Source organism: Phyllostomus discolor, chromosome X, assembly GCF_004126475.2.
Source record: "Phyllostomus discolor isolate MPI-MPIP mPhyDis1 chromosome X, mPhyDis1.pri.v3, whole genome shotgun sequence".
In the NCBI taxonomy this organism is placed as follows: Eukaryota; Metazoa; Chordata; class Mammalia; order Chiroptera; family Phyllostomidae; genus Phyllostomus; species Phyllostomus discolor.
The window spans coordinates 94,743,635-94,765,610 of NC_050198.1; the positions used below are offsets into that span (position 1 = coordinate 94,743,635).

The window sequence follows — 21,976 nt, forward strand, 5'->3', positions numbered from 1 at the left end:
TCTCACCCTGTCTCTCACCTGTGCCCTGTGCATAAGCTGAGGCAGACAACCCATCACCTGTGGGATGGGACCATCACAGACCACAGGGCCACAAAAGAGTGTGTGTGGGACTTCATCCTTCTATTTCAAACCTCTCATTTGTGAAAGTAGGCTCAGTTGCTCAGGCTGTGCCTGTGTCTCTGACCCAGGGGTTATTTCCTAGCGGGGTGATACGCTGTTTGAGTGACTAAGTTTGGGAGAGACTTTCCAGATGATTTTTCTGCTGACATAGACTGCAGGCAGATTGCAATGTGGGCAATCCAGCACAGGCATTGCACTGGGATCCCTGGGGCCAGGATGGCGAGACTGAGGAAGGTGAGAAGTGCGCTGAAGGAGTCATGGGACGCAGGAATGTAACATGCAGAGGCTAGTTTTACCTGCCTCCCTTGCCTCCTTGAGCACACGCTCTCCCACCTCCATATGGAGACCAACTAAGGCACAATAATCTGCTATAAGCTTGCACATCACAGGTCACAGGCCATCTCAGTGCCTTCCAGTTCCAGGGGGAAATGAGGGCATGTACTGAGGCATAGAGTAAAAAAACACATCGGGGCCCCAGAGAGATTGATGAGGTTGAACCTCAGCCCTGATTCAGCATGCCCACTGTGCCTTTTCCCTCCAACCTTCTCTCCAAACTGGGAGGTAGTAGTGGCTGGCCTGGAGAGCCCTCCTTCCCAGCTGGCCTACTTCTGCTACCTGCCGAGTTCCTGGGCAGACCCCCATCCCACCCCCTAGTCAACCACCACCACAAACATGTCCCTCAGCTTGACCTCGACCAGGCAACTGCTCTTAGCAGACTCTGGGGAAGTTGGCACACCCAGACAGTGTAAGAGGAGTTGAATACAAATAGGGAGCTGAGAGGAGCAGGCAGAGAAATTGTGCCCAAAGATGACCCGTTCTAATGTTTGCAATCAGCTAGTATGTTATCATGCATAGAAATGGGGTGTTAACCTGTGCACATGCAACACTCATACTACTCAACTCATTTCTAAAATATATTTTATTGATTATGCTATTACAGTTGTCCCATTTTCCCCTCCCCTCCACCTTGCACACCCTCTCCCACCCACATCCCCCCCCTCTTTAGTTCATGTCCAAGTGTCATAGTTATAAGGTCTTTAGATCCCATATTTCCCATGCTATTCTTGCCCTCCCCCTATTTTCTACCTACCATCTATGCTACTTATTCTATGTACCTTTTCCCCCTCTCTCCTCCACCCACTGCTCTGTTGCTAAACCTCCATGTGATCTCCATCTCTGTGGTTCTGTTCCTTTTCTAGTTGTTTGCTTAGTTTGGTTTTGGTTTTGTTTTAGGTGTGGTTGTTAATAACTGTGAGTTTGCTGTCATTTTCCTGTACATGTTTTCTATCTTCTTTTCCTTAGATAAGTCCTTTTAACACTTCATATAATAAGGACTTTGTGGTGATGAACTCCTTTAACCTGACCTTCCCTGAGAAACAGTTTATCTGCCCTTCCATTCTAAATGAAAGCTTTGCTGGACAGAGCAATCTGGGATGTAGGTCCTTGTCTTTCATGACTTGGAACACTTCTTTCCAGTCCCTTCTTGTCTGCAAAGTGTCTTTTGAGAAATCAGCTGACAGTCTGATGGGAACTCCTTTGTAGGTAACTGTCTCCTTATGTCTTGCTGCTTCTAGGATTCTCTCCTTCATTTTAATCATGGGGACTTTAATTATGATGTGCCTTGGTGTGTTCCTCCTTGGGTCCAACTTCTTTGGGACTCTCTGAGCTTCCTGGACTTCCTGGAAGTCTATTTCCTTTGCCAGAATGGGGAAGTTCCCCTTTATTATTTGTTCAAATAACTTTTTCACTTGTTGCACTTCCTCTTCTCCTTCTGGTACCCGTATAGTTTGGATGTTGGAACATTTAAAGATGTCCTGGAGGTTCCTAAGCCTCTCCTCATTTTTTGAATTCTTGTTTCTTCATTCTTTTCTTTTTGATTGTTCCTTTCTTCCTTGTGGTTCACTCCATTGATTTGAGTCCCAGTTTCCTTCCCACCTCTATTGGTTCCCTATGCATTTTCCTTTATTTCACTTAGTGTAGCCTTCATTTCTTCATCTAATTTGTGACCAAATTCAACCAGCTCTGTGAGCATCCTTATCACCATTGTTTTGAACTGTGCATCTGATAGGTTGGCTATCTCTTCATTGCTTAGTTGTATTTTTTAAGGAGCTTTGATATGTTCTTTTGTTTTGGCCATTTTTTCTTTTTGTCTTGATGTACCTGTTACGCCTGTTATGTGTGAGGGGCAGAACCTTAGGTATTCACCAGGGCGGGGCAAACCATGTCGCTTCATTGTGATGCTGTTTGTGGGGGTGGGGTCTGAGAAGGAACAGTGGCACTTGCTGTGCTCTCATGGATATCAGTCCCTTCTGCTCCTTCCTACAAGCAAACTGGGCCCTTCTAGTGTTGAGTTCTCTGTGGACGGGCTTGTATACATTCTAGGACCCTATGGATCTCTCTAAGGAACTGTCCTGTGAGGCTGGGAGTCTCTCCCGACACCTCAACCCCCACAGGTGTTTTCAATCGATGTTTTGAGGCTTTATTTCCCCTTGCTGGATTCCTGGCTTGTGCAGTCTGTCTCACTCCCCAGTTTTAGCTGGTTAATTATGCACGAATGTGGGACCACCCGGTCAGCCAGCCACCTCACATGCTGAGCCTGTCCACAATCCGCTGCCTCACTGGGTTTGCCCCACCTGGCACCTGTGGTCTGCCAGTTGCCACCTGCCCACCCAGGTTCACCAGCCACCACTTTTTTTGCCAGGCACCCTCTCTCCCCTCAGCCGCCCTATTCCACCCCTCCCACTGGTCTAGATGAATGTGTCTCTTTTAACTCCTTGGTTGTCAGACTTCCATACAGTTCGATTTTCTGTCAGTTCTGGTTGTTTTTCTTTGTTTCTAAATTGTTGTTGTGTTTATTTTGGTTGTGCGAGAAGGCACAGTGTGTCTACCTATGCCTCCATCTTAGCTGGAAATCCCTACTCAACTCATTTTAAGGTTGGATGTTTTTTCTGGATTATCCATTCAGCCTGAATATCATCTCAAGGCTGTGAAGTGGCAGAGGGAGGTAGGAGTATACACCATGCTTATCAGCTATGAGCAGGATTTGATCCTGCAACACTGGCTTGGAAGTTGGAAGAAGGCAGCCGTGAGCCAAGGAATGCAGGCATCTCCTACAGCTGGAAGGATGGTGAAATTGTTTTCTTCTAGAGCCTCCAGAAGAACACACTACCCTCCTGACACCTGGACATTAGCCCAGTGGTTTCTGTGTCTTAGCCTGCCCTCCAGGAGTATACTGCAAGAAACCAGTGTACTTTTCCAGCCACTCAATTTGTAGTAATTTGTTATGGCAAGAATAAGAAAGTAATTCTCTAAGGGATAACAACATTTCAATGGCCACTCAGCTCAGAGGGAGCTCTGGAGATTTGTTGGCATGTGTGTCCAGCCTTGATGCAGTGTGTACAGCATGCCTGGGATCTCAGGTTTTCATTTCCAAGTAGGACCTTGAACTCTGCGAGCAACATAGATGGTATCTCGTATAATAACCTCTTCAAGTGTGATAACTTTCCCAAAAGGAGACAGCTGGTAGGTGGTGGAATCAGGATCTAAACTCCAGTCTATGCATTTATGTAGATCTAAACCTCAGTTGTGCTACTAGTAGAAAATGAAGCATGTTGCAAGAATAAATATACTCCACAGTTCTGAGCAAAAAAAGAAAAACAAATTTGCATATACACTATAATCACAACTATGTTAAATATGTATATAAAAGGTTAAAAACTCAAGAAACGTGCAAATTTTATAGAATCAAGTTGCACTAAAGCATGAATGTCCAGAATGGGTTTCCAGCAGCTCTGAATCTTTTTTGGGCTATGGAACCTGTATTAGTCTGTTCCAGCTGCCAACACAAAGTACCACAGGCTGGGTGGCTTAAGCAACAGAAATTTATTTTCTCATAATTCTTGGTGCTAGAGGTCTAAGCTCAAGGTGCCAGCAAATTGCATTGCTGCTGAGGGTGCTCTTCTTGGCTTGGTGATGGCCAGCTTCTCTTGTGTCCTCACATAGCATTTCCTGTGTGCCCATGGGGAGAGAGAGACATGGACGTGTGGTGTCTCTTTCTCTTGTTATAAGGACACCAGTCCTATCAGATTAGGGACCCACTCTTATGACCTCATTTATTCTTAATTCCCTCCCTAAAGGCCTTATCTCCAAATACAGTCATCTTGAGGGTTAGGGCTTCAATGTAGCAATTTTAGTGCAACGCCGTTAAGTCCATAACAAGATTCCTTTGAGAAGCTGATGAAAACTTGTACACCCTTTTAAGGAGACTGTCTGCATCGCCTCCCGTACTTTTGCACACAATTTCAGGAAGTTCCTAGACCTCAGGTTGAAAACCAGTGTTCTAGGCCACCTTCCTCTTTGCACAGATGGAGAACACAGAGGTTCAAAATGGGGAAGTGGTTTTCAGCAGGTTAGGAGAGAGCCAGGTCCCCAGATTCCTCATCTAGTGCTTGCCCTACCTTACTTTGATGTCTATTAGGCCTGGTAGGTCAACTATCCAGGGTGATGCCAGCACATCACAGGTCCTGTGGACAGGGTAAAAAGGGCAGTGCTTCTTCACCTGGGGTGTTCACGTGGGTTAACAAGGCTCTAGCTGTGACAGACAGCAAATGGGATAGATGTTGGTGCTTCGAACTAGTCAGGAGGTCGGGAAGAAGCCGTACCATTCAATATCCACTCACAAGATGCCTGGATGTGAAGAGGTGGAAGTGCTTCAGTCCCGCTGGAAGACAAAGGGAGGCTGAGGAGGCACAGCCATGGACTGTCTGGTGGCCTTGACATGGCACTGTCCCTGGAGCTCTCGGATTGCTCACTATACACTCTCCAAGAGTTGGCCTGTTACATTTCTCCGAGAGTTCTTCTAGCTCTAATATTCTGTGCTTCTCTGAATCGGGAGCAGGAACCATGGAGAAAATACCAGTTGAGGCATTTGGGTCCTAGAAGTAGGGGCAAAGTGTCTTTCTCTCCTAAAACATCTGATGGTTTTCATAGAAGTAGCAATAAAGAAAATGTAGTTGAAAGAGATGAAAAATCCTCAGTGAGAATCCGAGAAGCCTCTTAGACTCTTTAAATATTTAAATAGTCATTTAAAGGAATGTTTCAACAGAAATGTTTCCTTTATTTCTGCTCCAGGCCCAGCCTCAAGTAAGGAGGTAGCTGGTAGCTGGACTCCTAAACAATGGGGTCGGAGAATGAAACAGCATTTATAACGGGGAGTGCTATTTCTCTTCAGGCAGAGACAGTGGCCTCAGAGAATCATTTTTGTTCCATTTCATCAATCAATGAAATAAATGACCATGACATTCTTCCTCCTGACTCCATCAGGGCCACCAGCCAGTGTGGAGCCTTCACTTGGGCCACCTTTGGGGAACAGAAGACTAGAGACAAAAGAAGGGGTGCTCACTGTGGAGTGGAAGCTACCTTTTCAGGAAAATTGTAGCTTTGCTCCCCACCAGCAGTAAGGCCTTGAAGGGCTACACACCTGCTATTTCTCTGCATGTTGGGCTCCACACCTAGCACATCAGTGCTCTCAGTTTCTGTCTGGGCAGGAGAAGAGGAAGAAAGGAATTGCTGAGGGAGCAGGTGTGAAAGTTGGTGTTGAGATGCAAGTGTCAAAGAGGCAAAAGGGGAAGAGTCTGTCTGAACCACCACCACCTGTATGGGCAAAAAGAACCCCTTCATTCCCAGTGGATAATCCAAAGAACAGGAGGAAGCCAAAGGCTTGGCACCTGCCCCCTGCTTCCCAGCAACAGCCTTAAACGGCACCGCCCTCAGGTGGTCAAACAGGTGTATTACAATGCAGGCACATTGGGAATTTTCCATTGAAAATTCTTGGGGCGACACAGGTTCACAAGACGATCTAGGTTTCAAGCGTACCTTTCTAGGACATGTGATCTGTGTATCTGCTTTGTGTGCCCACCAACAAAAGTCAAATCATCTTTTGTCACCCCTACATTTTTTGCCTTCATTTCTTTCTTCTTTCATTTTTATTTTCTATTGATTTCAGATGCACGGCTTAGTGGTTATAAAATCATGGACTTTACATAGTGTTCCCCTCAATGGTTTTCTGCTGAACTGGCACCAAGCATAGTTACTACAATATTATTGACTATTCCCTATGCATTACTTACATCCCCGTGATTATTTTGTGACTCCCAATTTGTGCTTCTTAACCCCTTCACCTCTTTCACCCAGTCCAAGGTTTCTTCTTCTCAGGCTTTTGGTGCTCTGTTTCTGAAAGGAAGTGGGTCAGGTGAGGAGAAATTTTTTTCGAGAAACTGTAACCACAGTGCAATACTTCTGTGGGTTTTCAGCACAAATGAACACTTAAAATCTAAATTGAAAATGTACCACACAAGATGGAGTATTTGTGGAAAGATGAGATTGCTATTACAATTACAGAAGCATCTGTTCTTTTAGGTCACTGTTGGTCTAAGGGGAATAAGTGGTCATGGAAAAAATATAATAAGGATTAAATAAAAAATAAAACACAACCAAGAGTGATGTAAAAAGGAATAATAGGTAAGTATCATTTTTACCATAATTTGCTGTGTATGATGCACACTCACGTTTCAGTGCACATTGCACATGAGATTATTATACCCCGTGGTGTGTAATCATTATACCCATGTGTAATGAGCATCCTTATTTTCCCCTCAAAAAATTTGGGCAACAAAGTGTGCATTATCCATGGCAAATTATGGTATTATTTTCAGTAAAATGTGTGAGACTTTGACAATAAAGCTATTGATATAAATAAAATGAGACTATTAATCACAATGGCATTTGTTATAAATGAAGAAAATAAGTTCCATTCCACTTCTGGCTATAACAGAATTACAATACATTTATCCTGGGATGTTGTTTCCCTTATTGTCACTTTTTGTCCATTTATGGTGAAAGGTAACACAGATAAAGTGTCACAATACACGAGGGTGGTTTAGTAAATGATTACCAAGTGAACCGAGATGTCGGCATCCGCAGGTCACAGAGACACCATCAGCACCCCCGAAGGCTCCTGAACTTTCCATGGCTCCGTGGATTGAGTCCCATTCCTCCTCCAAAGAGGAAACCCACATCCTTCCTTTGTGCCCACCCTTTCCTCCTTTTTCCCTGAGTAAGTTAATGTTACCTGCTCTTTACAGGTACAAGTGGGATTAGTAATATGCCTGTATTGTTTCTTGCTTCTGTGACTCAGTGTTATGTTTGTAAGGTTCACTCTTACTCTGTGTAGTTGTACTTTACACATTGTTTTGCTGATGAAATCATTTTGTCTAATCTAAATATGCCAAAATTTATCAATCCAGTTCACAAAATTGGAAATTTGTGTTGTTTCCATAGTTGGAAGAAAAGGATAACAAAAGTACTACTCACAAACCCTTTTGCGATGCAACAAAAGGAGTACTTTTAAATGCTTATACATAAGAGAGAATAGCTGATAATTAATGCGAAGAAGGTAGGAAAACAACAACAGCAAAGACTCAAGGAACATAGAAGGAAGTAACAAAGGTAAAAGAAATGAGTGAAGGAGAAAAAAGTGTATAACAGAAAGGGTCACAAAACCAGAAGTTGGTTCTTTGGAAAAGAATACAATTGGTGAAGCTAGAATGAGATTGGCCAAAGAAACAAGGGAGCAGGTCACCAGTTTCAGGAAAGAAAGCGGGAAGTAACCCACACAACCAGATGGTGAAGGCTGACATCAAATGGTGCGACCAACTGACAAAAGAATATCTGGATGTTATACACTGAGAATGACAGGGCACCACCTATGTAGTATATCCCTGCCCAAGGCGTTCAACCTGAATGTAATCAGAGAGAAGCAATCAGAAAAATCCTACTTGAGAAGCTTTCTGAAAACACATTTGGACTGGATCTTCAAAATGTCAATGTTATGAAGGCCAAAAGTGTGTGTTGGGGGGGGGGGGGGGGGGACATGGGGAAATGTTCTAGTTTGATGCAGTGTGCAGATGATGTTTTGTTGAGTTGTACACTGGAAACTTGTATGGTTTTGTGAACCAATGTCACCCAATAAATTCAATAAAAAATGGGGGAAAAAACCCTACCTGGTGTGGCTCAGTGGATTGAGTGCCAGCCTGCGAACAAAAGGATCGCAGGTTCCATTCCCAGTAAGGGCACTTGCCTGGGTTGGGGGCCAGGTCCCCACTAGGGGGTGCTTGAGAGGCAACCACACAAGGATGTTTCTCTCTCTTTCTTTCTCTTTCTCTTTTTCTTTCTAAAAATAAATAATTAAAAGAAAACGAAAATAAGTCTGACTGCAGTAAAAAAGAAAATAGAATAGAATAGAATAAAATAAAATAAAATAAAATAAAAGTCTTTACAGCTGAATGCAATGAAGGGTCCTTATTTGGAAACACGATTCTAAAGAAAAATGGTACAAAGAACAATATTGGGACAATTAAAAAACTTGATTGCGGATTGTATAGTGGGTATCGTTACAAAGTGAATTTTTCTGAAGTGTGATAATTACAATAATTTTGTAGCAAACCATTCTTTTTCTTAAGAAATCCATGCCGAAGCCCTGGCTGGTGTAGCTCAGTGGATTGAATGCAGGCTGTGAACCAAAGTTCGCAAGTTCCATTCCCAGTCAGGACACATGCCTGGGTTGCAGGCCATGGCCCCCAGCAACCACACATTGATGTCTCTCTCTCTTTCTCTCTCTCTCTCTCTCTCTCTCTCTCTCTCTCTCTCTCTTTCTCCCTCCCTTCCCTCTCTAAAAAAATAAATAAATAAAATCTTAAAAAATAAAAGAAATTCATGCCGAGCCCCAGTGGTTGTTGCTCAGTTGGTAGAGTGTCATCCTGCAAATTGAAATGGCACTGGTTGGATTTCGGGTCAGGGCACATGCCTGGCAGACCAGGTCCCCCATTGGGAGTGTGCCAGAGGAAACTAATCAATGTTTCTTTAGCACACATTGATATTTCTCTCTCTTTCTCCCTCCCTTCCCCTCACTGTAAAAATACATAAATCTCTTTTTTAAAAGAAAGATACATGCCAAATATTTAGGGATGAGATACTAACTGTAATGTCTTCAAGTAAGTTAAATTACTTAACAAAACAATTAGAGAGGGAGGGAGGAAGGGAGGGAGAGAGACACACACACACAAATGAGTTAACAAACCACATAGAGAGAGGCAGAGAGAGGTGAAAAATTATTAATAATCAGCGAATCCACATGAAGTGTATATGGGTGTTCTGGCAATTCTCTTGCACCTATCTGTAAAGCCAAATTAAAATGTGGGGAGGAAGAGCATGTTACAGACCATTTTATTTCAATCTGAAACCTAGAAAAAGGTGACCAATGTTTGGAAAACATAACCTGCGCAAAATGACTGAGGAAGGAATAGGGAAGCTACATCATTCCATAACCATAAAAATATATGTCGAAAGTCAAAACACTTTTCACAAAACTCCAGTCTTCCCCACTGAGTTCTGACATACAGCCCAGGCATAAATATTTTCAATTTGACACAAACTCTTGGAAAAAGTAGGAAAGGAGGGACCATCCTTAATTCCTTTTGCCAGGAAGATAACCTTCATACTGAGTCCTGTCACAGACAGTTTGAAAAGGAAAATCACGGGTCAGCCACACACTCATGACATGGACGCAAGAATCAGAAACACAATATGAGCAGACAGGATCCTACATGGCATAGGAAGGAAAGGACATAATATACAATGACTGAAGTGGATTCTTCCAAGGAATACAAACTTGATCGAACTTCAGTAAATGAAGTAACAAAACATTCCACGTGAACAGATTGCAGGAGAGAATTATGATATCATCATCAGAAAAAATAGTAAGTATAAATATGCAGTTGTGATGTAGTTTTACAATTTCACTTAAAGGTGGGGATTATTGAGGCATAATTTACACACAATGTCTTCTGAGTCCTCATAAATGCATATTGTCATGGAGCCACCACCACCACCAAAACATAGAACATTTTCTTCACCCCCAAATGCCTCCCTTCTCTCAACCCCCAGACCCCAACAACCACCAGTGTGCATCTGTCCCGACAGGCTGGCTTTCTCAGAATGCCATGTGATGGACTCGTGCAGGACGTGGACTTTTCCATTTGGCTTCCTTCCCAGAAAGGGACTTCTGGAGGTGCAATGCACCTTTTCTTCCCCTGGGTCGTGTTGCACGGCTTGATCACTTCACAGGTATTTGTCCAATTGTAGGCTTATGCCTTCTACAGTGGTGTATATGTAGAGTGTGTTTTACCAAGGTGGTCAATTTCTCATGTCAGGTCATCTATCCTTGGTATCTTTAGAGGGGTTATTTAGTAAAGAACAATTATTATCCTTTCAAAAGACATGAATGCTTATTGGAAAGGTCAGGACAGCAGTAACCCTCAGGAGGACTAGTGTTGGGCCCGTGATTGGCCTGGAGCAAAAGGAGGGCTTGAGAGCTACTGCCATGTTCTCCCTCTTCATGGGAGTGGTAGTTACCAGGATTCCAGCATTGTATGAGCACAGCTACATGCAGCACCCTGCAGTCACGCTAATGGTGGCCCTGGAAGCAGGCAGGTACAGTGCACATGGCCACCCCCAGCAACCCCAGTGGGCCCGGCTGGACCTGGAAAATGCAGGGGAGAGTCAGTCCACTGCAGTCAGCTGGACAGCAACCTTTATTGCTTCTGTAATCTGGTGTGGGGAGTGGTGCTGCTGGGGGTGGGGAGGGGCGTGTGTGTGCCCTCCTGCTGTAGTTGAACCTTGATTGCTCTCGGCACATCCCTGGTTGGGATGGACCCTTGGGCTGACTGGCTGTGATGAATGGCCAATACTACAAGCCGATGAGGTGTTGTGTGGGGGAGGACCCCACAGAGTGGGATTTGTTATAGTGGGGCTCTGGTGCCTACCCAGTGCACACTTTGGTTGTGTCGTCTGTGGAGCTCATGGGGCAGTGCTCTGAAGCCTGATACTGGGCATGTTGGCTGTTGGGCATCTTGGGAGGGGTCCAGTGCAGGCCAAGGTCAGCCATGGCCTGTGCTGGCCTAGGGCCAGAAGGTAGGACCTACAACGTGCTCTGTGGTTGGTAGTTGCTGGTGCTGGGTTTGGAGGTGCCTGGCAGAGGCTTGCTGTGAACCGAGGATGACCGCCACTAGTGCCAGGCTTGCAGCCACTTGGTGAGGTGTACGGGGCAAGCTGAAGCTGGAGGTTTGTGGACCTTTGAGAGATTTTGGGAAATTCTGCAGCATGGGCTGAGGCCGTCCACTTGTGTGGAACAGCCATGGAGAGAGGTCTAGGCATGTGAGTTGGGTGGGGCACGGTCCTAAGGAATTGCCAGGGTTGGGTGAGCGGTGTTTGTCAAGTTAATGGAGACTCGGATTTGGTACCCATCTTCACCTGCCAGCCATGTGGGGGAAGGGCTCGACAAAGGAACATCCCTGCCTGCCAGCCCTTCCGCCTAGCCCGCTGGCTGTGAGCCATCAGCAAAGGTCGGAAGTCCCTGCCTGCACCTCGGTCCCAGAGAAAGCTGCCCTTTCAGCCCTTGTGCTGCAGCCAGATGACCCAGTTCCTCCCCGTAAGTCCCACAGGTGCTTTGCAAGCTCTGTGGAGCTTAGGACCAGTGTTTCTGAGCCATTGGATCTGTGTTCAGGCCCTGGAAGGGGACTCCGATAGGTACTTCATCTCACGAGGATGGAGTCCTTGCTGATTTTCACAGCCAGATGTTGTGGAGATTCCTCTTCCCGGCACGGGCACTCTCGGGTGGTGAGCCCAGTGTGGGTCTGGGAGGGACCCCTTGCACCTAAGGGGAGACCTCTGCCGCCGAGATATGCCTCCCAATTCTCAACCACCATGCATGGCTGTGGGACCACCCCATTCCCTACCTCTGCCCCTCCTGCCAGTCTTCAGGTGGCTTTATAACCTTCATTACAGGAGTTAGGTTCACATAGTCTTCAGGAGGTTCTCAATGGTGGCTGTTCTATCAATCAGTTGTGATTTTGCTGTGGTTGTAGAGGAAGGCGAGCACAACATTACCTACTCTGCCATCCTGACTATGGCCCTTATTTATTTGAATAAACTTCCTCCCCCTTTCTTCCTCTCTTCTTGTGGATTCCGACAATACTTTCATAATTTCTCTTGATGGTGTCCCATAAGCCCTGTAATCTTTCTTCATTCGTTTTCTTTTTTAAAAGATTTTATTTATTTATTTTTAGAGAGGGAAGGGAGGGAGAAAGAGAGAGAGAGAGAGAAACATCAATGTGCGGTTGCTAGGGGCCATGGCCTGCAACCCAGGCATGTGCCCTGATTGGGAATCGAATCCGTGATGCTTTGATTCGCAGCCCGCGCTCAACCCACTGAGATACGCCACTCAGGGCTTCTTCATTCATTTCCATTCTTTGTTCTTTGTGTGCCTCTGATTGGACAATTTCAGTGGGTATTCCCCAGTATGTCACTGATTCCTTCTTCTGCTAGCTCTTAAAGCTTTCTGTTGAGTTCTTTGGTTCAGTCATTGTGTTGTTCAGCCCCCAAATTTCTGCTTGGTTCTTATTCTCAATTTCTTGGTTGAACTTTCATTTTGTTCTTTTGTTGTTTTCCTGATACCATTGTATTGCTTATCTGTGTTCTCTCGTAGCTGTCTGTGAAACCCTAGAACCGTTATTTTGCATTCCCTGTCAGATCCAATCCTTGGATCGCCATTCCTTTGGGGCTACTTACTGGAGGTTTACCCTTTGCTTCAGTGGAGTCATCTTTCCCTGATCATTCAAGACTCTGGTAGCCTTGCATAGGTTTCTGTGTAGTTGAAGGAGCAGTCACGTCTTCCAGACTCTAGGGACTGCCTTCAGTAAGGGAAGCCTTTTACCTGTGGGTTGGGGCACACTGGAGCATGGCATGGCCTGTGTGTTGTGCTGCAGGGCACCAAGTGTGGGGGCACATAACAGCACCGGGTGCAGGGGTGTGTGATACCACGTCAGCTGAAGCCAGTGGGGTCCACAGCATCACCAAATGTGTGCTCTTGGCTGAGCACTGCAGGGGATCTGCAGTGGCTGCAAGGTCTGTTGGGGTCTTCAGTGGCATCTCCAGTTGTGGTGGCTAGGGACCAGAACAAGCAGCGTTGATGGCAAGAGCCAGTGTTGTGCACACAGTCCACTGTGGGGGTCAGCTGCAGGTACATTTGTAGTGGCAGGGGCCAGGTGCAGACACAGATAGTGATGGGGACTTGGGTGGGCGGCAATGGCTGGAGCCAACTCTGGGCTCACTGGTGGCTCCAGAGGCCCTGGCTGTCAGCATGCTCTTCCATGCCTGCATGCTCTGTCTGTAGGCATGCACACTGCAGTGGAGGCTGGGGATGGGGTTCGGGCTGAGGGTGTGCAGGTGCACCAATGGAGGGTCTATGACAGGTGGGTATGCTGGTGCCAGCCAGTGACTGAAGGCAGGGCCTTATCTGGGCCCACACAAGCAGGTGCAGAGATCCCGGCTGTTGGTGTTGTCCCCTGTGGCTGCACACTCTCCCCCTGGTCATGCACACTGCAGTGGAGGCCAGACATGGGCATCAGCCTGATGGTGGGCAGGTGCACAGCTCACAGGGCTACCCCTGACCAAAGGCATGGCAGTGAGGGTCTTCCAGGGGTCCTCTAGGCTGGCGTCCTGCACTCATGTAGCTCCCTAGGCCCCAGCTGGCTGCCAGCATGGCTCCCAAGCTCTGGCGGGTGTGGAGGGGAGGGTATGCGAAGGGACTCGGGAAGCTGGCATCAGAAAATCCAAATCCTGTCTTTACTGGTGTGGCTCAGTGGATTGAGCACTGGCCTGTAAACCAAAGGGTCACTGGTTCGATTTCCTGTCAGGACACATGCCTGGATTGCTGGCCAGATCCCCCAGGGGTGCTTGAGTGGCAACCACACGTGGATGTCTCTCCCCTTCTCTTTCTCGCTCCATTCCCCTCCCCAAAAGTAAATTAATAAAATCTTTTAGAAAAAGAGAATACAAATACCTTTGGGGGGGAAAGCTGTGTAAATATGCAGGGGGTTCATGGTTCCGGGGCTGGCCATTGCCTTCAACTGTAGTGAAATCTGCTGAGTATGTCTGCAAAGCAGGTCACTCCCTGACTGTGCCCATTGCATGTCTGCTAATAATGACCCCTGCGTTTCTTCTTGTTCCCAGCTGGGTCTATATGACTCAACTTTGCTGGTCTATGTGGGAAGAGATGGAACTGAGACCTTTGTGTGACATCCTGGAAGGCTGTTGGGGTGCTCCCCTGCGGAGGTGGGCAGAGTTCCTGGTGAGAGGAACTCTTTTTAGCTGGGAAATTTCTCTGTGGTGCTGAATGATGCCTGCTGGGGAGATGGGATGATACAGGCCCAATGAAGCTGTTCTTCTCTTCTTGTGTCATCATCCCCAGGGCCTTTGTTCCACTGTGTTGCTAAGACCTCTGAAGTGGAGTCTAGAGCCCTCCCAGAGCTCGCTTTTTTCTTCTTCTTTTTTTTTCTTTTTCAGGGACAGCTCTTCACTTGTTGATCTCTGTAGGGTCACAGGAAATCTGGGACCTAATACATCATCGTTTTGGTCTGCTCTGGTCCAGATTTTTTGTATTTCTTTATGATTGAGTCTTGGTGGACTATATGCTTCTAGGAATGTAACCATGTCTTCTGTGGTATCCAGTGTATGGGCATATCATTGCTCATTGTGGTCTGTCACGATCTTTTATATTTCTCAGGCATCCATTGTGATGTCTCCCCTTTTATTTCTGATTTGTGTTATTTCAGTCATCTCTACTTTACTCTTAGTTAGCCTTGCTTAGGGTTTGTGAATTCTGCTTAGCTTTGGAAAAACCTAACTTTTACTTTTGTTCATGTTTCTTCACTCTTTCTTTACGTTATTTATTTCACTTCTAACTTTAATTGCCTTCTTTCTTCTACCTTTGGGTTAGTTTGTTCTTCTTTTCCAATTCCCCAAGGCATAATGTTAAGGTCTTTTTTTAGATCATTCTTGTTTTCTAATGTAGGTATTTATTAAATCCGAACTCCCCCCATTGGTACCGCTTTTGCTGCTTCTGATACATTTCAGCATGTTGTGCTTCACTTTTCACTTGTTTCAACATACTAATTTCTCTTGTGACTTCTCTTTGATTTGTTCTTCAAGAGTCTAATTTTGACATTTTTGTCAATTTTTCAATTTTCGTTGAGACATAAGTTTCCTGTTTCTAACCCCCTGCCTCTAGGAGTGCTTAGACATCATAGGTCCAAAAAGTATGATCCACCTCCAGCCACCTCCAGCAACTCCCACATTTTCATATTCTGGACGCCCTGCCTGTAGAAGGCGGGACTTCTGCATACTCACCACCCCCAATGTGTTGGCGATGTAACACTGCCCCTTGATAAAGGTAGATCCCACACTTGCTTTTGCTCCCTCCATGTGTTAAGGGCCTTGACCACAGTCACTACTGACTTACCCCCAACCACATGTTTCTCCTCAAGGGATGTTGTCCTGGTCAGTTTCATTCACACACACACACAAACACACACACCCTACCTTGAGTGTTCTATCCAGACCATCCCTCATTTGTGTATTAAACACCAGTCTCTTGGGAATGGAGTCTGGCAGAACCAGCCCCCAACCCTCTCAAATACAAGTGTGCCCTGAGTCCCAGGCCCGCACAGCTCTGGGTGCTGGCTAAAGGAAGGAACCAATTCCCAGCCATCAGTGAGGGGAAATTGAACAGAGTCACACTCAACCTTGTGTGACCTAAGAGGGGAGGACAGGAGACTGAGCTGGGGCTCAGAACTACCATCGCTAGGAAAACCTGAGTCCCAGGCGGGTCCAGGTGTATTTGAAAGGCACCATTCAACAACAGAGAGACCTACTAACTGTCTTCACCATAGACACTGGCCACCTGCTTTCCACAGGAAGGTGTGGAGATGACTAGGCTACAGGAGGAGCATGGGCTGGGGAGGCCAGGAAGGTTGTGACCGCTCCTTCTGGAACATGGCCACCACCTAGCACAAGACTGATTCCCTGACCTTTAACTGGAGACGAATTTGTGCCCTTTTTTCTCCATGATCCCTGAACCTTCCCCTTTGATCTAGAAGACCCTGCTCTGTGGCTTCTGCCTCCAGCCTCCATTCAATCCAAGAAAGGACCCGACTGGGCTCATACCTGAGGGTCAAAGGTGAGAGCTAAAGGGAAAATATCCCACAGGTTCCTGGGTGAGTATACATGTGCACATGGGCCCCAGAGGGAGGGAAGGACTCCACAGTGACTGCTCCTGGGAAGTAGGGAGAAGAGCTCAACTGGGCACTATTACACCTGTTGAATCACAGGTTCAGACAAGGCCACTGTGGAAAGCCATGGGGGAGATCAAGGATGTTCAGACAGCAATGTAGGGCAGATGGAACACCCACCCAGGAACAGATGACTGATGGGTAGAGGGACTGAACTCTGGAAGGGGGTCATGAGTTCCTGAAGGCAAGGGAAAATTCAGTGACAAATGTGATGAGACTCCAAATGCTGATGACAGCAGGACAGAGTAACAAGAGGGGCTACAGGGAAAAGCAGGAAATGCCAATGTGGCCAGGCAGAGCCACCCAGAGCCCAGGCCCAGGGCATCAGGTGGCCTGACTGCAGGGCTCCTATCACATGCTGGCCCCGAAGCCCTGCATGCAAAAAGCCCACCACAGAATTCCAGCTGTACTGCTGTGCAAAGAGCTCTGAGATGGAGAAGCTCCAGGTCCTCCCAGCCCAGAATCCCACGTCCACACACTCCACTTCTATCAGAGACCACAGAATTTCAGGGAGACTTTAATGTGAAAATATTGACAAACGAGGTGGTGAGGAATCAATAGAAGGGTACGAGGAAGCCCTGGCTGAAGTGGAACAGAAAGAATCCAGCTTGGCCAGGGCTCCCCAGCTCCAGGGTACCAACTGCTGTTCTTGGGTGAAGGTTCTGGTTCCACCTGTCAAACAGGGCAGAGTCAGGAAGGAATGTCCCACCAGCACCAGCCCACAGCACTCCTCAACACCCACCACTTTGGGGAAAGAGCATGGTGTGCATAATACTCACATTAATGTCTCAGGAACCTCTCGATCAGGGACTGCAAGGCCGCTGAAACACAGAGAGGCATAAGCAGTCATTCCAGAGGGAGGGATACTGAAGCCCGCCCCCCCCCCCCTGTCCCTGGGACAAGGCGCCTCGCCCTGCAACAAAAACCCCCTGCAGAGCCCTACCCAAGGAGCCCTGGGCCTGACTCATTCCCCCACCACCTGAATTCAAGGTGGACATGTTTTCCAGGCAGGACAACATGTGCCCAGGAGTGCTCAAGCTTAGGGGCATATCAGAACCACTCAGAACTTGTCAGACAAACAAGACCCACAGAGGCCATACCCAGCAGTATTGAAGGGAAAATCAGAGAGGCAGCATCTCTACACGTCCTAGGGAAGGAGAGCTCTAGGACTGGTTGGGGCTGGCATACTGTGCTTGCATTCTGAGCCACACTTTCCTCCTTGTCCAGAAAACTGGCTGTGCATGCACAGCAGGCTCCAGGTCCAAGCTGCTTGGTTCACCTCCCCACAGGAATGTTGGTCCCTGGGACGTGCAGCCCGCACCCTCCCCATGGTAAGTCTGCTGGTGGCCCTGACCCAGGCCATGCCACATGTTCCTCATACCACAGTATTGTTTCAAGTAGCTTATTTCCTTCTGTAGATGGCAGCACTAGGCCAGCAGACAAAAGAGAAAGAGAAATGATTAGCATACTCAGGCCTCCTCTCCTCTGGACACCCTTCTTCCCATCTAGGGGGCAAGATCTGCTAGGGCTCCTCAGTGGAAAAGGAGGCATGTACCCTCCGTGAGGTATGGGGTGGTGGTGGTGAGGAGTTTGGGGTGGGAGATGAGTCACTAACCCAGACACAGATCCCATAGTCTAGGTTGGGCCTGCATTTCTAGGAGCCAGAGGAAGCATTACCCAAGGACAACCCTCTGCTCCAAGTGGTTGCTCTAGCTGTGGTTTTTGCAGCCTTTTTGGTCTTCGTGGTTCTTCAGGAAGGTCAAGATCACCTGAGAGGGAAAGAACACAAAATACAGCTTCCAAAGCTCCCAGGGAGGAAAGGGCTTAGCAGAGTCTAAGGTGAGGCAGCATCTCCCTCTGCTGGCAGAGAGTTGTCCCTGCCCTACCCAGCACCTCCACGTTTCTCTCTGGGCCCCCTTCCCTGTGTCCCAGGGGCAGCCCACCCAGGACTGTGGTCCCCAAAACTGTGTGTGGCTCTGGGTTGGACACTTGCAGAGCTGCAGTCACAACCAGCCCCTGGGAGACGAGCCCTGTGGCCCAACAGGACTTATCAGAAAAGGCCCTGTTCTGCTGCAACTCCAGGTCTGGAGTTGCAGTTTGGGACACTGCCACAAATGACCCCTGCATGTAAATCTCACGCAGGAGATGAGGTGACTTGGGTCCTGCCCTGTTGACACCCTGTTTCCTGTGGGAGAAGTTCTCAGGCAAGGCAGGGAGAGAGGGAGAAAGCTGAGGTCATGGCAGAGCCACAGCCATAGGTAGAGGCAGAGGCAGACATTTCCCTCCTTGTCTTCTGTCCTCTCCACTCCCAGCAAACCCATGGGACTCACTGGAAGGTGCAGGCCCACTGGGCAAGACTTCTTCCCCAATCAGTGCCAAGGGCTCTGAGTGTGCCAGATCCTGGGTGTGTCTGTTGTTCACGGTGACAGTGCCTCTTGGTCCACGATGCCCACAAGGAAAGGATAGTCTCTGCCCTTGTGTCAGAGACTGAAACAAAAAGTCCCCATTGATTTGAACTCAGGATGTGTGCACATGGGTGAGTGTGGGCTTGTGTGTGCTTATGTGTGTGTAGGGTCTGGGGTGGGGCAGGGGAGAGGGAAGGCAGTTCCAAGACTGAGCTCCTCAGTACGTCCTCCCTCAGGCAGCCCTGGGCCAGGAGGCAGAGCTGAGCTGGAGAGAACAGTGGGGTGCAGAGAAAGCAGGCCCCCTGCAAGGGAGCTGGGGAGTACCTATGAGGTAGGAGTCAGGCAGCTGATGCATCCATATGCCTAACTTTTGCAGCCCAAACTTTGAAAGTGTCCTTGATCCTAATCCACTGTCCCAGCCATGCCTGCCATCTCAGCCACTCTCTGGTGGATGAGGCTAGGAAACTGACCATTTGTGCAGTATGTTGCCCATGACACAAGCAGTGCTGTCTTAAGGTTTGCCATTCTAAAACCACCCTGATTGGGCATTGTAATGATGGAGGGCACCCAATAACAACCTCCAAGTGACAGACAGAGGACGCGTAGGTAAAGATGTGCAGGGCTGGGCAGGAGAAGGGTGGGAATCAGGGAGGAGCATGGCCTGATACTCACTTGGCTCTCTGGGAATCCATCTCTTTTCTGTTCCTTATCTTCTTCTCCCACCACAGGCTTGGACACCCTCCTCCTCCGTGTCATTGACTTTGGCCCTGTGCCAGTGGGCTTGGACTCTTTGGTTCCAAAAGGAACCAAAGAATGCCCCCTGCCCCTCCCAGGCACATCGGAGATCGGAGGAAAGGTGGCTGGCTCCTCCAGACCTCCTGAGTCTCTCTGCCACCAGGGAGGAAAGAAACTCCCAGGAGCAACTTCTACGGTCCGCCACTGAGATGTCTTCTGCTTGGACACTTTCCTTCTAGGATTGGCCTTGGGCAGGCCACCTGCAACAGCAACTAAGGGCAGGTAGTTGGGCCTTCCCCCAGCCTTCCCCCTGATCATACTCTCTGGTTTCTTAGAGGGCACTTCTGGATCATCAATACCCTGCCTTTCCACACCTGAAGTGAGTCGTTGTGGAGTGGACAGGCAAGGCCCTGGCACAGGAAGGAACTTCTCCCTGATGTCGGTTCTTGAGTGACCGGGTGTGTCATTGGGGCTGGTGGGTTTGGCCTGGCCTCCTTCATCCTGAGAAATAATCAACCTCATCAGGGGCATCTCACTGACCTCATCCGGTGACTTGGAGACGGGCCAAGGGGAGAAATCCGCCTCTTCCTCAAATGGATGCTGGTAACTACCACTGGCTTTCGATGTACACCTAGCACATTTTGGGGGGCTTTCCCAGGCCAAGCCTCCCTTAGGCTCTCTGAGGTGGAACAGGGCGCCAGAGGCCAACTGCAGTCCCTCCAAGCCATAGGTCACCATGCCTGTACCACTGGGAGCAGGCTCTGGGTCCAACCACATGATGGACACTTCTCTGTCACAGGGTCTTGGGAGGGGCTCCTGTGAACACCCTGGGTATCTCCCTCAGTCAGCCCCCCTGGAATGCCCACTAGAGACCTAGTGCCAAAGTAGGCTGGAGTGTCCCCCTCAAAGTCAGCCAGAGATCCTATTTGGCCTTCGCAGTCCTGCTGCTCTAGCCCTCCTGCTCCATCACATGCTGTTGGGCCAGGAAGCCCTTGGGGTGTGGGAACCCGCCCTCACCTGCAACCTCAACCTCACCCTCCCCCTCGCCCTCACCCTCGCCCTCACCCTCACCCTTGTCCCCGCCCTCGCTGCTCAGTGGTGACCCCAAAGGAAGGTCTACTGTGCCGGCCCTCTCCCTGCACTCTGAGTCTACCTCTGCTCTCGAAACAGATCCCTCGTCTTCGTCGGGCGAGCTCATGTTGCCAAGTCTGAAAAGTTCAGCTTCTGCTGAGACAATTACTCGGGCAAGGTGGCCTTGATGGGAGAGTCAGCTGGCGGGCAGCAGGAGCACTGAACCTTCTGAGGAAGCTGCGTGTCGGTTGCCACAGGCAACGCATGACTTGTCCTGCAACAATGGGCGTGTTCCACGCACCTTTGACACCAGGCTGAAGCCCATTTATTGGTCTAAAACCCGCTGCCAATCAGCATGCCCCTTGTATGCACATGCCTCAAGGCACTAGCCAATAGGGCAAGGGTCTCTGGTTGGTCCAGAAGCCTCCCGCTACATCAGATGTGGGAAGCAGGTCTGAATCTGGCAGTGGAGTCCCGTGTCCTGGGGTTCTTTTCCCATCATATCCTGTCCGGCCTCCTCTGACCAGGCACCTTCTTCCCAACTAGAATCGCAACACTGAGCATCAGATACCCATGCACAAAGCGGGGAGATGGGTCCACCTTGTGGTGGTGGGCGGAACACTTGTGAGGGTGGGACCTCCGGATGAAGAAGCACTTCAAGCCCTGGCTGGCGTGGCTCAGTGGTTTGAGCGCAGGCTGTGACCCAGTGTTGCAGGTTCGATTCCCAGTCAGAGTACATGCCTGGGTTGCAGGCCATGACCCCCAGCAACCGCACATTGATGTTTCTCTCTCTTTCTTTCGCCCTCCCTTCCCTCTCTAAAAATAAATAAATAAAATCTTAAAAAAAAAAAAAGAAGCACTTCACACACAAAGAGTCTGCCAGCCTTTATTCTACAACAAGACTTACCACCCAATGGGAGAAGGGGCATCAGAAGCCCTTGGTCAATGGTGGGAGTCAGCCTACATTTTCCTTAAAGGGCCAGAGAGCACATGTTGTCATATTGATGGGCTGTAGGGTCTTTGTCACAACTCAACTACCGTTACGATGGGTGATCAAATTGCCCCGTGGCTTGGTGCTCTGGGAAATTTATTGGCAGGCCGCTTTGGCAGATGTGCTGGAGTTTGCCCTGCTCTTTCAGCCCCGCACCCACTCTGAGTCAATTCGGAGAAGAGGGAATCCCTATGTCCCATGCACACCACAAAAGATGTTCACTGTCAGTGATCCTGAAGATACGAACTGAAACTGTAAATCAATTATCACACACCAGGTTTGAAACAATTAAAGACCTAACCATTTCAAGGGTGCAAGATGTTACCAGCAAACCTACAATTTGACAAATACCTGTGAAGTGATCAAGCCGTGCAACACGACCCAGGGGAAGAAAAGGTGCATTGCACCTT

At 48.2% G+C, this 21,976-nt stretch overlaps 1 protein-coding gene across 4 annotated transcripts; it reads right to left on the reverse strand.

The window, feature by feature from the left end:
• Positions 1–16,869: 16,869 nt before the first annotated feature.
• LOC118498518 (uncharacterized protein CXorf49 homolog) lies at positions 16,870–21,262 on the reverse strand. 4 transcript variants are annotated; one of them, XR_004900999.1, is made up of 7 exons: positions 20,658–21,262; positions 19,442–20,005; positions 18,695–18,851; positions 18,042–18,133; positions 17,465–17,791; positions 17,144–17,185; positions 16,870–17,036 (listed from the first exon to the last, which is right to left on the reverse strand). XR_004900999.1 is itself a non-coding variant. In XM_036016642.1 (6 exons), the coding sequence occupies exons 1-5, from the start codon at positions 20,279–20,281 to the stop codon at positions 17,145–17,147; spliced, it is 1,176 nt and encodes a 391-aa protein (XP_035872535.1). In that variant the 5' UTR covers positions 20,282–21,262; the 3' UTR covers positions 16,870–17,036; position 17,144. The 4 variants fall into 4 exon arrangements, 1 of the variants encoding a protein (XP_035872535.1); XR_004900998.1 differs by having other exon boundaries at positions 19,442–21,262; XM_036016642.1 differs by having other exon boundaries at positions 17,746–17,791; positions 19,442–21,262.
• Between the last annotated feature and the right edge of the window lie 714 nt (positions 21,263–21,976).